The following is a 15,366-nucleotide window of genomic DNA, read 5'->3' as shown; positions in this document are numbered from 1 at the left end:
CACTCACACACACCTACGGCCGCATAAATTCAGAAAGCACCTAGGAAGGGTGACAAACAAAACGCGAAATATGGGCTCTTGCAAAACCACGGATTCCTGCCTTCAGAAAGCTCACAGGAGGAGACATAAATTAATCAAATAAGCGTGTAAGTCTTTGTAAAGCTGTTGGAAGTCAGGCTTGAACCCGGCTTTTCACTCCCCAGGGGCTAAGTGTGTGCTCCTGGTTCCGCCCGGCCGTCGGGGGGCGCTGCCTCCTCCCGTGCGGCGGGGGGCGCTGCGGGCCGTGCGGCGGGGGGCGCTGCCTCCTCCGGGACGGCGGGGGGCGCTGCGGGCCGGGCGGCGGGGGCGGCCCGGGCCGGCGCGGCGAGCGGCTCGGCGGATGGAGAGTCTGGCCGCGGCCGGCGGCGCCGCCTCCTCGTCGGGCCGGGCACGGCGGGCCGGGGCCTTTGTGTGAGGCGGCGGCGGCGATGGTGCTCGGACCCCGCGGAGCCGGGTAAGCGCGGCCGGGTGAGGGCTGCCCCTGGCCGAGCCGGACTCCCGTTCGGCCTTTCTGTCGCCCTGGCTGGGCGCGCCCTGCCGGTGTCCCCAGCCGGCTCGATCTCCCTCCCGGCGACCGGGCCGCGGCTCTCGGGCCTCGGCTCGGCCGGCTCCCGCGGCGCCCGGCCTGTGTCTTGCAGGGGCAGCTCGCGCTGCCTGGGGCGACCGAGGTGCCCCCTCCCCGCGGTGGTGCGCCCCAGCCCGTTCCTGCCCCTCCCTCGGCGGATTGCACGGAGAGGCGACTGCGGCGCCGCCAGAACCTTGGGGCACACTTCGTGCAAGTTCCAAATCTACCGGGTACCCGGACCCTCCCACGGTGGATGAGTGACCGCCAGGGCCCGGGAGACGCGTGGTTGGTACCCAGTAGTACTCAGACGAGTGCTGGGCCCCGGAGAAAGTTGGGAATTGTTGGTAGGACCTGGTGCGATGGAGAAAGGGGCTGTGCTGCTCAGGGCGAGTTGTGAGCCGCACAAACATGTGACTAGCTCTAGCTGACTGTCCTTCCGAGGTGTGCGGGAGCCGAAAGGGGAAAAAGTATTAAAAAGGCTTGAAGGAATCTTTCCTATGCAATCGATGTCTTTCATAAGGCAACCAATTGTTAGCGGCAAGGAGAAATACAGCATACCTAAGTAATGTTAAAATACCACAGTTGTGTTTGCTTTGCATTCTTCCTTGGTTGTTAGTTTAGCGTCATCGACAGTAGTAGTTCCAGCAGCATTCAGAATGGCTCTGGGGAGGGCCAGGGAGTAGGCACTAGCCTGGGAAGGGCGAGATGGGAATTCAAGAGGGTGAGATTTTGAACTGGGTCTGGTGGCTCACATTTGTAATCTAGCATTTGGGAGGTGGAGGCAGGAGGATCATGATGAGTTCAAGGCTATCCTTAGTAACAGCAGTTTCAAAGTCAGCCTGGGCTACATAAGACCCTGTCTCAAAAAAGTAAAAAAGAAAGAAAGAAAGAAAGAAAGAAAGAAAGAAAGAAAGAAAGAAAGAAAGAAAGAAAGAGGAGTGTGAGCTTTATTTGGAGGCCTGAAAGGACAGCAGTGACAGACAGCTAAAAAGTAGACACCTTACCTCGTTCTCAGTAGCCAGTGGTGCTTTGATAATGCTGTCCAAGTTGATTTGTGGATTTGGTATTGTGAGGGAAGAGGATAGACTTTAAATGACAAGGGAAACTTGACTTAGGAGGTTAATAAAAAGATGGAGCCCGTTGTTTTGGCAGTATAGATTATTGTGTTCAGTGGAAAACTCATAGCCAGACACCTACGGCCACATCGTTCTTCATAGCCCAGACTGTCTTAGAACTCCTGATATTCTGGCCCAAACCTTTCGAGTGCTAGAATTATAGTATATGCTATTGGTATATAAACCTGGTCTCTTAGTTTTTTTTAAAATGGATTTATTTTTGTTTCGTGTGTATTAGTGCTTGCCTGCACGTACTTAAGTGTACTGTGTGGTTCTGTTGCCTGAAGAGGCCAGCAGAAGGTGTCAGATCCCCTGGAACTAGAGTTACAGACATGTTGGTGCTGGGCATGGGACCTGGGTCCTCTGTATGAACCGTGGATGCTTCTAATGATTGAGCTGTCTACAAGCTCAGATTCTTAGACTTTTTTCTCATCCCTTTGTGGTTTCGTCATGACGGTTCTCTAGTTGGGTTTGTACAGGGAACAGACCATGCTCCTCCCTTGTTCTCTGGTTCTCCTGCCCGCTTACCCCTGCTCATCCGGGCACATTCAGAACGGTAGTGTCCTATACAGAGTTCCTTTCTAGGGATGTCTGGCTATCTTTTTTTGTCTTGTCCACAGATTGACCTTGCTGATAGAGGCCACTTCCTAGGAGCTGCTAAGATGGGCATGAGAATCAAACTGCAAAGCACCAACCACCCCAACAACCTGCTGAAGGAACTCAACAAGTGCCGGCTGTCAGAGACCATGTGCGATGTCACGATCGTGGTGGGCAGCCGCTCCTTTCCTGCCCACAAGGCAGTGCTGGCGTGCGCAGCTGGCTACTTCCAGAACCTCTTCTTGAATACTGGGCTCGATGCCGCCCGGACCTATGTGGTGGACTTCATTACTCCTGCCAACTTCGAGAAGATTCTGAGCTTTGTCTACACCTCGGAGCTTTTCACAGACCTGATCAACGTTGGGGTGATCTATGAGGTCGCTGAGCGTCTGGGTATGGAGGACCTGCTTCGGGCCTGCCACTCCACCTTTCCCGACCTGGAGAGCACTGCAGTAGCCAAGTCCTTGACCAGTGATAGCCAGTCTGGTACTCTGAGGTGCCCTTCAGTAGATCCCACCCACCCTCTTGGGGAACTCCGGGGAAGTGGGGAACACTTTGGTCCTGAGAGAAACTATGCGTTGCCTACTGATGCTGGAGGGAGCTATAAAGAGGAAGAAAGGAGTGTTGTCAGTGACGCTAATCACAGCTTGCCCCTGCCACAACTGCCCTTGCCACCAAAGACAGAAGACCACGATGCCCCTGTTTCGTTCACATCTGTTCCTACTGTGGTGACCCAGCCAGTCCTAGGCGCTGTCAGCACGGGCATCCAGACCAGCGCGAGTTCTTGCCAGCCATACAAAGTTCAGAGCAATGGAGACTTCAGTAAAAGCAGCTTCTTCGCCTCCGACAGTGCCATAGACGTTACAGCCGGGACCAACTCCTGTTTGAGCAATAGCGACCACTCCAAAGATCCAGGCTTTGGGCAGGTGGATGAGCTCCAGCTGGAGGACCTGGGGGACGAGGATTTGCAGTTCGAGGACCCGGCTGAAGAGATTGGGACAACTGAGGAGGTGATCGAGCTGAGTGATGACAGCGAGGATGACCTGACTTTTGGTGACAGTGACAACCGGGAAAATAAGGCCATGCCCTGTCAGGTATGCAAGAAAGTCCTTGAGCCCAACATTCAGCTGATCCGGCAGCATGCTCGGGACCACGTGGACTTGCTCACAGGTAACTGCAAGGTCTGCGAGACCCACTTCCAGGACCGGAACTCCCGGGTGACCCATGTCCTGTCCCACATTGGTATTTTCCTGTTTTCCTGCGACATGTGTGAAACGAAATTCTTTACCCAGTGGCAGCTGACGCTGCATCGACGTGATGGCATATTTGAGAACAACGTCATTGTCCACCCTAACGAGCCCCTTTCTGGGAAACTGGGTCTCTTTCCAGGGGCGGCCTCCCCAGAGTTGAAGTGTGCTGCTTGTGGGAAAGCGTTGGCCAAAGATTTCCACGTGGTCCGAGGCCACATCCTTGACCATCTGAACTTGAAGGGCCAGGCCTGCAGCGTCTGTGACCAGCGCCACCTCAACCTGTGCAGCCTCATGTGGCACACTCTCTCTCACCTGGGCATTTCGGTCTTCTCCTGTTCAGTCTGTGCCAGTAGCTTTGTGGACTGGCACCTCCTAGAGAAGCACATGGCTGTGCACCAAAGCCTGGAGGACACCCTGTTCCGCTGCCACTTATGCAGCCAGAGCTTCCGGTCTGAGGCTGCCTACCGCTACCATGTCAGCCAGCACAAATGCACCAGTGGCTTTGACGCGCGGCCTGCTCTGGGGCTACAGCACCTCACCCTCCAGAAGCGGAAGCTACCCGCGGAGGAGTTTTTGAGTGAGGAGCTGGCTTTGCAGGGCCAGCCTGCCAACAGCAAGTATAGCTGCAAGGTCTGTGGGAAGAGGTTTGCCCACACGAGTGAGTTCAACTACCACCGGCGGATCCACACGGGTGAGAAACCTTACCAGTGCAAGGTGTGTCACAAGTTCTTCCGAGGTCGCTCGACCATCAAGTGCCACCTCAAGACGCACTCGGGGGCACTCATGTACCGCTGTACAGTCTGTGGCCACTACAGTTCCACCCTTAACCTCATGAGCAAACATGTCGGTGTCCACAAGGGCAGCCTTCCGCCTGACTTCACCATCGAGCAAACCTTCATGTACATTATCCATTCCAAAGAGACTGAGAAGAACCCCGACAGCTGACGGGGTCTCCGCAGAGCCGGGGGGCTCCCAGGTGGCAGCCGGGTAGTGATTTTCTAGAGGGTCCTTGCCCAGCTGATGCTACAGTTTGCCTTGCTAGGAATTCTCCTCTGTATCGCGTTGAGAGAAGAAAGAGCACATAAGCTGGTACTGTTTGTTTGCGAGAGGCAGCGGCCCCGGTGCATTTACCTCCATACCTGTTCTTGCCCACACAGGGGCTGCATTCTTGGTTATTTTGAGGCTGGTCTTTAGGATCTAGTCAAGCGGGCCTGTCTACTAGGTCCCCTTTGCCAGTTTCTCTTGTTTTAGTTTACTGATAGATTTTTATGCTGCTAAGAACCTACCAGCAGCCTCACTGGATAGAAGAGGTGGAGAGAGGTTTTCACTGTGGGGGTGACTGCCCAACCTTTGGCGGGACAACAGCTCTGAGAAGGTTTGGGGAATGTGGTCATTTGGAAGGACGAGCAACAGGGCAGGGCAGTTCATCTCGGGGTCCCACCCCCTCAGCAGGGACAAGGTGTCAGGAGCTGAGGGCGCTACTTGCTCCGCTTCTCAAATCTCCCGATTAGATTGAAAATCTCTTGTCAGCTAGATCTAAACTGAGGACCAAGCTTTCTGTTTAGGTTGGCAAGCTTTGGGTGTCTCATGATGCCACCCGATTGGAAGCCTGGATGGATGGAAGAAGATGCCCCTCTTTTTCCTCGTTTCCAAAGAAACATGATTTTTTTTAGAGTATAGCCCTGGATGTCAGGCCTTCTGTCAGAGGACAGAGAGCCACTCAATGTAGTCGTCTGTCACCTGGCCATCCCCTTAACCATGCGTCTCCTGGGCACGGAGGAGACTTCTCTGACAGCAGCAGTCTTGCCTTAATTCACATCAAGTCTCCCACTCAGGATGGTTTGGCCTACAGCGTAGATGAGAAGACCCTGTGAGGCGGTGGATCGTGAGCCCTTTGGGATTTAAGGAACCTGATTAACTGGTGGTATATGGCAGGGTGTGCACTTTGACTGTTTCACATGGGTAACTTGTTTACTTGGTAAAAGTATGGGAGTTTGGCGTTGATGCTGAGCATCGCCTCCAGGGGGCGCTCTTGGATGGTAGCTGGCTTAGGCCTTCCGTGTGGCTGTTTGGCTCCTTAGTCTTTGAAAGGGCCTTGCCCAAAAAAGGCTGGAGGAGAGAACCCTTGATCTTGCATACTTATAAGATGGCACCTCAGTAGCTCATACTACCTCACCCTGCTCAGGTGAGCTCTGAGAGCCCAGCCACTGCCCCTGGTGGGGCTCAGCAGCACCCTGGGCTATTCCATAAACAAGTGGTTTTAATTACACAAAGCCTTTTTAGATCAATATTTATTTATTTTTGTTTTGTATACGTATTACCCAGCATCTCTTTTCAGTAAGTGACTGTAGGAAAATTAGTTTCTCTCAAGCAAGGAACCGTATTCCACCAGACGGGTCTGGCTGTGGATTTGGAGGACAGGCGTGCAAGCATGGGAAGATGTGCTAGGCCTTTTAAGGAGCACATTTTCGCTTCTCCAGGTGTAGTCTCTAGCAGAACAAACCTAGTTCAAGTCACATGAAGGTTTTCGCGCAGTTTTTATCTGTCCAGCGTGGGCAGCCTCCTGTCCATGTATCTTAAGACACAGGCAAAGCAAAGCCTTGTCCTTGGGCTGGGGAAGCCTTGAGTAAAGAAATGCCCAGGGCATCCGGGAGCTCACATGATGAGCCTCCGACAGTGGCTGGTCAAAGGCCGCCTTCTCATTGGGATTCCTTTCCCTGGGGATGGGTAACAAGCTGCAGCGCTGGGTCTGCTGAACTGCTGGTGAGGAGGGAGTGTGGACCGGCTGATGGGGGGAGGACTTCCCGGGCCTCAGCCAGGTCACCGAGAGTGGAGAAACCCTTTTCCATAGCTTATGGCATCGTGGATGCTGGGTGGTCGGTCTGTCTACTTAACCTGAAACTGTGAAGTTTTCCCTTTTTGCCATAAACCAAAAAACAGATCTTTGAACTTTTGCCCTTTAAACACTAAAACCAAACTGTGCCCTCTGGTCCCTCGAGGTTAGTTGATCAGGGAGATAGATCCACTTGGTCCCAGTCAGACATGTAGCAGGTGGAAGCAGTGTCTCATGAGGCTCGCTTGTCCTAACCATGCCTCTGTGGTTAGCCCCACATCCGTTCCTGTCTCCCCTTCTGTGTGAAGTTGTTTGCTTTCCCCAAATCTAGTTCGTTCTTCTCTTGAGTTGATTTACTTGAAACGTTACATGGTAGTGAAGGGACCCAGACCACCTGGTGGAAGGTGTTTTGCAGTTTTAGTTTTTGATATCCATTTGATTTCACGTTTGCCTCCCTTGTGAATTTCCGTTTAGCACTATCCCCGCTGTATTGCGTTAGAGTTCTCTCTGACCCTAGAATGCTCCATCTTTGCCTCCCCCTCCCTTCGGTCTGTACTCAGGACCCACCCGCAGAGTTTTCAGAACTCTGCCCAGCAGTCACCCGGGCTGCTGGTTGACTGGAGAGCGTTAAGCCAAACAAGAACATTCCTAGCTTGTTTCCTAAGGGAAATTGTAATGTTGGTGCGGTAAGCTGGCATAAACAGCATGGACTGTCTGTGGCCAGAGAACAAGCTGTGTCCTTGGATGCCGCGGGTGACCCCTGATGGCTCAGTGATGTCATACACTGGCTGGAAGCTCTACTGAATGAACCCTGGTATTTGGTTCTAAGTTTTGAGATTCTTTGGAGTCCCCGAAGTTCATGGTTAGTTGAGAAGAAAAGAAGTGGTGTTGGTGGGGGTCAGGTAACCCTAAGAACCAGGAAATAGGTAAGAATCATATTTTACTTTATCGTGACATTCACAGCCCCCTGTCTACAGGGCGAACCTATAAACTTCAGTGCTTTTTCCGGGCAGGATTTTGCTACTGATTGTCTTCCTCTTTTGGCCTCCTGCTGTGCCCTTTCCACTAGACCCTATACTACTCAACTTTGAAAATTAATTTAAATCCCTTTCTAGATGGACACTGAGTTTGTTGGCAAGGGAGTGGGCCCTGTGAAGTCTCTGCCTGTCTGGGAGCACTTACATGTCCTCTCCCTCTCCCCGAAGTGTTGCTCCACGTGAGTCAGAAAGTGAGTGACAACATGCGTTCAGTGTGGTCCCACGTCACAGCCAGTGTCAGAACAAACGACACGTGATGATGTTCGACACCTTCCTCGTCAGTCCCACCCTCCCCCACCTGGAGTAGCTCGAGTCTCTGGTGAAGCAGAGAAGCTGTTGATGTCTAACCCTTCCATTAAATTAAGAAGTACTGACCTCCTAATATTTAAGTGTTTACTATCTGCTGTAAAGTTTTGTATATTTTGTAAACCTTTTTCCCCAAATAGTAGACGTCTAAAATCCTACATCTGATTCTTTTATATTCCATTGTTCAGCACAAAGTGTGGTTTTTATTTAGAATAAAAAAGAAAAAAGAAAGAAATTTGAAGTGGGAGTTCTTTTTCTGTGCGCATGCCTGTTTGCTCAGGTCCCGAGTTCAGCATCTGACTCTGGCTGGCCTCCAGAGCTCACGCCAGCTCTGCAGATGCCAGGATTCTTTCAGACAACACATTGTGTTTTCCTGACGCTGGAATTCCCCAGGACCGGTGTGTTGGCTGTTTTTTTTTTAGTGGGAATTGAAGTCAAGTACTCGGTGTCTCAGGGAAGCATCCCTGAAGGTCGGCTTGCAGCCTGGAGAGTGTAGTGGGCCTCTGCAGAGCTCTCAGCCCAGAGTCAGGAAGCAAGGGCTCCTGCTATTGCCACTGCATGGTGAAGTAGTGTGGGAGGCAGATGGGAAAGGAAGAGCGAGCAGGAGGCAGAGGTTGGCGTTTTTGTGAGCTAGGTCCTAGTGTTTTCCTTCAGAACATGACCTGTGGTCCCTTTGGTCCCGAAGCCTGAGGCCTGGCTTGGTAAATGTCTGCTGAGAACAGCCTGGTAGTCAGTGTATCTATTTCTGCTCATCCCTTCCGGGCGGAACAGCCCTCAGGAGATTCGCTCAGTGACACCTGGTCTCAGGGTGAAAGATGTGTACCAGCGTCCAAGTGGTATGGGCATCAGGACTTCGCCTTCATCGTAAATGGGGACAAGTGAAGAAGGGTTTTTAATGCAATTTCTGCATTGGTTAAATTTTTACTGTAACTTAAGCAGCAACTAAGACTTCTGGGTCAGAAAGCCTTGAACTCTGCCCCTGAGGAGCTGTCTCTAACTTAAGAGCCTGTTAGCTGTGGAGCCAGTGCACAGAGTCAGTGTTGGCTCCCTCTGCACATTGGCAGTGCTTGCGCTAGTGGAGCGGCTGAGGGATTGATCTGGTAAGTAGGGGTTGAGGTTTCTGAAAGCTGAACTTGTGTCACGGACGGATCTCTGGAGGTTCAGTGAGAGACCTGTCTCAGAAAAGAAGTTGGAGATCAGTTGAAGGAGACATCTGATGTTGACCTTCTGTATGCATGGGCACACACTTGAGCATACACGTCTGCGTGCGCGCGCGTGCGCACACACACACACACACACACACACACACACACCTGTTCCAGGGACTCTGCCAGTGAGCAGAACCAGAGAGACAGTGAAGAGATCAAGGAAATTATAGGGGCACCCATTATCAGAGCAGACTGTAAGTCCATCGACCTCCAGATGCTGCCCAGGGGCCAAGGCCACAAGGCAGAAGCTAGAGTCATGTCCGCTGCCCTGTTTACCAAGTCTGGCACCTGAGCCTTGGCCGCAGACTCGCCTGTCAGCAAGAGGACATCTTATCTATAGTGTTCCTAGACAAGGTGCTGGGCAGGGAGGCCTTGGAAGGACTTGGCTAGGGAGAACTTACTGTAGAGTTCTGGGAATGGGGAAGTCAGTCTTTGGCTCCTTTCCCTCTCCCTGCAGGGGACAAAGGCAGAGGCCCAGAGTGAATGTCCCCAGATACTTTGTGGTAATCTGGGAGATGGGGTGGGGTGGGGTCACTGGCGGCTCTGTGCTTCTCTAGGAAATTGGGTATCCTAGGTTCAAACCGAGAGGTCATCGTGAGGAGGCCTCAGCTTTGGGGTGGGAGGTGGGGAGCAGGATGGGTGGGGGAAGGGAGGGTACCACAGGGAAACGGAGCCACACTTCCTGGATGGCTGGGTGGAGGGATCATCCTGCTGAGCCGGCTGTGGGGTGCCTGCCGAAGACCCTACTGGCCAGGCTCTAGTCCCCACCCCCTCAGCTCACTCGCTGTGTACTGCTAGAATGGCCCGGCAGAAGCCTGGGTCCTTGGCCTCTGGCCCCTTGTCCCCACAACTTGCTTAGTGAGCTGGAAGATCAACAAGCACACAAACACAAAAGCAAAGTTTTGCAAGGTTCCTGCGGCGCGGACTCTTTCCGGCCAGGGTGATTTATGAAACAGGGGCATCCAGTTCCCTCTGCAGAACATTCCTTCGCTTCCGTGCCTTCCGAAGCCCAGCTGAAGGTGCACAGCGCTCAGATCCCAGCACAGCTGTCGCTACGAATTTATTTATTTCACCCCTCCCCCCACCCGTGTGGCTCCCTTTGCCAAGAAGACCCAAACAAATAGCTTACCACCAAGGGAGGACCCAACCTTTTTCCCACTCCCCACGGCAACGTTTTGATATATTTAAAACTGACCCTGAACAAGTCAGTTCCTCCCCTGTCCCCTCCCCCAGATCTGGAAGAGACTGGAATCCACCTTAGCTGCCTATGGAGTTGCCGAGTGTAGCCGAGGTGTTCGGAGGCGGAGGAGATGCCTCCTGAGAGTTTCGGGTGGCGTTGGGGTGGAGATCTGCTCCGGGCAGGTCCACCTCCTTAGTAATGACGATGGAGTGCTGGGTGGAGGATGATGCCCTGGCCTGCTCCTTGGGAAGGTAGCGGACCACAATGCTCAGCAGCCGGCCCCGGAAGCTCGGGCTGAGAAAGTTGTACAGGATGGGGTTGAGGACACAGTGCAGCATGGAGAAGCAGTCGATGATTTCGTAGAAGAAGTAGAGCAGGTTAACGAGGTGGCAGTGGAGGAAGATGTGGGTGGCATGCAGGGTGAGCAGCAGCATGGACACATGGTAGGGCAGCCAGCAGATGACAAAGACGGCTATGTAAGCCCACATCAGCAGGCACTGGCGCCTGCTCTCTGGCCGTCCTTGCTTCCGAAGGCGGCAGGCTGTTAGGATGTTGAAAACCGCGATGAGAGGGAAGGGCAGTAGGAAGCCCAGGGTGGTAGCAGACAAGGCCACTGCCAGGGCCCATGTGCTGTACGTCTCGAAAGGTGCTAGGAAGAGGCACATGGGCTCAGAGCCATCCATCAGCTGAATATGCACCACCTCAGGCAGTGGGATGATGGCCGAGAGGACCCAGACGCCTGCGCACACGGCTCTCCGTATTCGGTGCTGGTGGCGCTGCCAGGAGGCAGAGGCACTGGTGAGACTGACATAGCGGTCAATGCTGAGGCACGTGAGGAAAAATATGCTGCTGTACATGTTGGCAAGGTAGAAGTAATGGGTGAAGCGGCAGGAGAAGCTGCCCCAGAGCCAGGTGTAGTCCAGCATGACCTCCAGCATCCAGACGGGCAGAGACAGGATGATGCCCAGGTCTGCGATGGCAATGTTGAGGATGTACAAGTTCAGCAGCCCCGCCCGGCCCGAGCGGCGCCAGTTGACGCAGATCACCAGGATGTTCTCCACTAACCCCACCACAAAGATGGCCAGGTAGAGGACGAAGAGGACGACTTGCTTGGCATTCTCGTTGAGTTCCATGTGGCAATCAGAAAAGGTGTGGTTGAAAAGGTGGAGCAGTTCTGTCCAGTTATGGATCTCTCCAAAATCATTGCCGGGTGCCGAAGTGGGGCCGGGCCCAGGGCTGGGTTTGTCTGACATGAGGACCAGGTGAGGCCTGTTAGAAAAGAAGGGAGAGTTGTAAAAGAAAGAAGAGAGAGCTTCCCCAACGGCAGTCTCTGTCCCCCCCCAACTAAAAGCCACAGGGGTTAGGGGAATTTGGAAAAGACTCTGGGGCGGAAAGTATGTTTAGAACTCAAACTGTGACTGCTTAAGTTTGACCCAAGAACAGACGCATTTTGTAGCAACGTCAATGTTATTTGTTCCCAACAAGGCTTCTTCCCAACATTGGCAGTGCCGGCTTACCACCAGCCCCAGGGGTCTCCAGCACAGACACACAGACAAATAGATAGACACCCACCCCTCACACCTCCGAGAGAGCCATTTGTCTCCTGTCTCTCCCAGGGAGAAGACGCGCTCACCTGACTTTCTCCCGGAGCACCTATCCTGGAGCCTGGTGGATAGTGGCTGGTAGTTGCCTGGAGGAGGTTTCACCGGCCACAGATGTGGAGCTGGCTCTGCTGCTGGCTTCAGGCAGCCCTGCTCTCCTGCTGGTAGTAGCTGTCACTGGTTGAGGCTCTGTAGGAGAGGGCTGGGTTTTTTCCTGTATTCTCCCAATCCAGTCCAAGGGGACAGGATGTCCCAGAAAGACTGACAGTGTGTGTATGTGAGTGTGTGTGGTGGGGGTGGGGGTGTCAAACTGCAAGCATTGAAACCCAGACTGGCTAGCCGTATGACTTGTCCTTAAATAAGCCTCAGTTCTTCTCATCTCTGCAAAATGGGGGCAACTACAGTATCTAGTAAAAGTGAGATTTCAAGAAAAAAAATAATTAAAAAATTAAAAACAGACCTTGTGATAAATTTCTTTTTTCTCTAATTATTTTTTCTTTAATTAAAAAACATTTATTTTATGTGTAAGAGTTTATTTTGCCTGATTGTACATACATGTATATGTGTGCTGGTGACTGAGGAAGTTCGAAGAGCTTGGAACTAGAGTTTTGGATGGTTGTGAGCCACTATGTGGGTGCTGGGAGCCAAACCCGGGGCCCCTGCGAGAGCAGCAAATGCTCTTAGCTGTAGAAGGAGACTACTCTTTTGTTCCCAGCTGCCCAGACCTGAATAATCACACAGGAATAATAATAATCACTATATTAATTACAACACTGTTTGGCCAATGACTCAAGCATATTTCTGGCTAACTCATATCTTTTTTTTTTTTTTTTTTTTTTTTTTTGATTTTCGAGACAGGGTTTCTCAGTAGCTTTTGGTTCCTGTCCTGGAACTAGCTCTTGTAGACCAGGCTGGCCTTGAACTCACAGAGATCCTCCTGCCTCTGCCGCCCGAGTGCTGGGATTAAAGGCGTGTGCCACACCGCCCGGCCTCATATCTTTTTTTTTTTTAAGATTTATTTATTTATTTCGTATACAGTGTTCTGTCTGTATGTATGCTTGCTGGTTAGAAGAGGGCACCAGATCTCATTACAGAGAGCTGTGAGCCACCATGTGGTTGCTAGGAATTGAACTCAGGACCTCTGGAAGAGCAGTCAATGCTCTTAACCACTGAGCCATCTCTCCAGTCCCTAATTCATATCTTAAATTAACCCATTTTTACTAATTTGTATTTTACCACGAGTTTCGTGATTTGTTACCTCTTGCTTCTTAGGTGGCTTCACGGTGCCCCATTGTGACCGCCTACTCTCTCTTTGTATGTCTTCCAGCCTGGCTGTATTCTGTCCTGCCATAGGCCAAAGTAGCTTTATTCGTTAGTGAATAAAACCTGCACGTGTACAGGGCAATCCCACATCACTTAACTGTCGAGTCATCTCTCCAGCACCATAGCAAATGTCTTATAGGAATGCAGAAATGCACGCCCTCATCTCTCCCAGTGGCTTCGAGTCTCCCTCCCGCTGTGAGTCTTGAGTTTTTCTCAAGCAGAACTGGGATATAGGGACGAGTACATCCTGGAAATCACCAGGCTTCCGCTGTGGCACCTGCAGTGGTTCCGCTCACCCTGGTCACTCTCCAGGGCTGCTGTTTTGTAATAAGAGGCTAACGTCTGCCACTGTGGGCAGGGTGACTTTCTCAACCCTCTCCGGGGTCCAGGGTTGCCTGTCTTGTACCAGTCATAGTGCGCATGACAGTCATTCTGCATGGGATAAGACCTGGAGGGGGGAGCTTCATTTTGCAGGATGTAGGGCCAAGGGTGTGCCAGCTGCCAGGGATTCAAGATTAAGATTAGATTCAATGTTCATGGAACTGGAATTCTCACAACAAAATTAGCTATTTTAAAGATTTTTGTTTTGTTTTTCAAGACAGGGTTTCTCTGTGTAGCCCTGGCTGTCCTGGAACTTGACTCGTAGACCAGGCTGGCCTTGAACACAGAGATCCACCTGCCTCTGTCTCTGCTGGGACGGAAGGCATTGCACTACCACGGCCCGGCTAAAGATTTGTTTTTATTTATTTGTGCGTGCGTGTGTGTGTGTGTACCAAGTGTGTGCTGGTGTCTAGCAGGAGAGAGCGTTGGATCTCTGGAGCCAGAGTTACAGGCTGTGAGTCACTTCATGTGGGTACTGGGAACCAAACTCCGGTCCTCGGTCCTCTGACAGAGCAGCAAGTGCTCTTAGATGCTGAGCCATTTCTTTAGCCTTCAAATTAGCCATTTTTAACTCTATAATCCAAAGTACATTTCATGCTGGCTAGTTTCATGTGCGCATAAGGCAGGCTAGAGTTATCTGAAAGAAGAGAACCTCAACTGAGAAAATGCCTCCATAAGACAGGGAATTTTCTTAATTAGAGGCTGATGGGGAAGGGCCCAGCCCAATGTGGGAGGTTCCGTCCCTGGCCTGGTGGCCCTGGGTTCTATAAGAAAGCAGACTGAGTAGCCATATGAACAAGATAGTAAGCAGCACCCCTCCATGGCCTCTGCATCAGCTCCTGCCTCCAGGTTCCTCCCCTGCTTGAGTTCCTGCTCTGACTTCCTTCAGCGATGGACTACAGTGTGGAAGCCAAATAAGCCCTTTCTTCCCCAAGTTGGCCATGGTGTTTCATCACAGCCATAGTAAGCCTGAGTAAAACACAAGCACACCTCTTCCTAAGTCGTTATCCCACTGAAACCCCTGCACCCATTAAGTCCCGTTCTCCACTTGGCCTCTTTTTGTTACGGTTTGTTTGCCGTTGAGTGGCAGGACAAACCCTGTGGAAGCTCTGTGCTCTGTGCTCTAGCTTTTTCTCACCTGCGTTGACGCAGTACCCCGGCGATGCCAGGTCCAGCTGGCAGGGATGAGACCTACCTTGGCTAGTAGGAGCCTCTCTGTGGGTGGTTTGCTCACCCTCTGGTGATCATTGCCATGCAGGAAGTGATGCTCCACAGGGTTTATGGGCACATGCTGCCCCTGTGGCCAGCAATTCCCTTTTGCCTTTTCGCTCTGATAATAAGTGTGGCTGTTAATCTTCCTCACCCACCACTGATCTGATCTTTTTTTTTTTTTTTTTTTTTTTGGTCAGAGGAAATGACCTTCACTGAGCCTGAGGGCAGCTTGTCATTCACCATTCTCACCATTGTGGCTGAGGATTGCAGGTCCACAGAAGCATTTGTCATTTCTGGAGATGCAATCTAGCTACCGCCACTCACCAAGAACATTGCCAGCGCTGAGCTACAGTGCAGGACTGATTGGGGTGGTGGTGGGGCTTCTGCTTCTCAACCTTGCTCTCCTTCCCAGTGTCCTTGATGAGGTCACGGTTCTTGTGTAATCTGCACTGTCCTCGCGACACTTGCCTTACACGTACAATGGGTTTCTTTTGTTCACAGAGGCCAGTGGGAGGCTGTGATCCGAACTGTGATGGAGGCAGCCACCCACTGCCAGTCTGCTCTCCGCCTGTGTGGCTTTGTGTTTCCAGGGCTCATTCACGTGTGTTGACTCCTAGTTTCCTTTCATGGCTGTGTGATGTTCCACTGTATGTACATACCACACTGCATTTATTCACCCGAGGAAGGGGGACTTTTTTTTTTTTTTTTAAATTATTTAT

The 15,366-nt window shown here is 51.9% G+C and overlaps 2 protein-coding genes across 2 annotated transcripts; one reads left to right on the top strand and one right to left on the bottom strand.

The window, feature by feature from the left end:
* Positions 1-349: 349 nt before the first annotated feature.
* Positions 350-7,969, top strand: Zbtb39 (zinc finger and BTB domain containing 39). Its single transcript, XM_057757815.1, has 2 exons — positions 350-493; positions 2,340-7,969. Exon 2 carries the CDS (start codon positions 2,382-2,384, stop codon positions 4,509-4,511), a length of 2,130 nt encoding a protein of 709 aa, XP_057613798.1. The 5' UTR covers positions 350-493; positions 2,340-2,381; the 3' UTR covers positions 4,512-7,969.
* A 1,781-nt stretch (positions 7,970-9,750) lies between these two features.
* Gpr182 (G protein-coupled receptor 182) lies at positions 9,751-11,905 on the bottom strand. The gene is made up of 2 exons (XM_057757816.1): positions 11,764-11,905; positions 9,751-11,399 (listed from the first exon to the last, which is right to left on the bottom strand). Exon 2 carries the CDS (start codon positions 11,381-11,383, stop codon positions 10,208-10,210), a length of 1,176 nt encoding a protein of 391 aa, XP_057613799.1. The 5' UTR covers positions 11,384-11,399; positions 11,764-11,905; the 3' UTR covers positions 9,751-10,207.
* Between the last annotated feature and the right edge of the window lie 3,461 nt (positions 11,906-15,366).

This window comes from Chionomys nivalis, chromosome 25 (genome assembly GCF_950005125.1).
Source record: "Chionomys nivalis chromosome 25, mChiNiv1.1, whole genome shotgun sequence".
Lineage (NCBI taxonomy): Eukaryota > Metazoa > Chordata > Mammalia > Rodentia > Cricetidae > Chionomys > Chionomys nivalis.
Note: the sequence above shows the minus strand (reverse complement) of the source record. Positions and strands in the feature narration are given on the sequence as shown.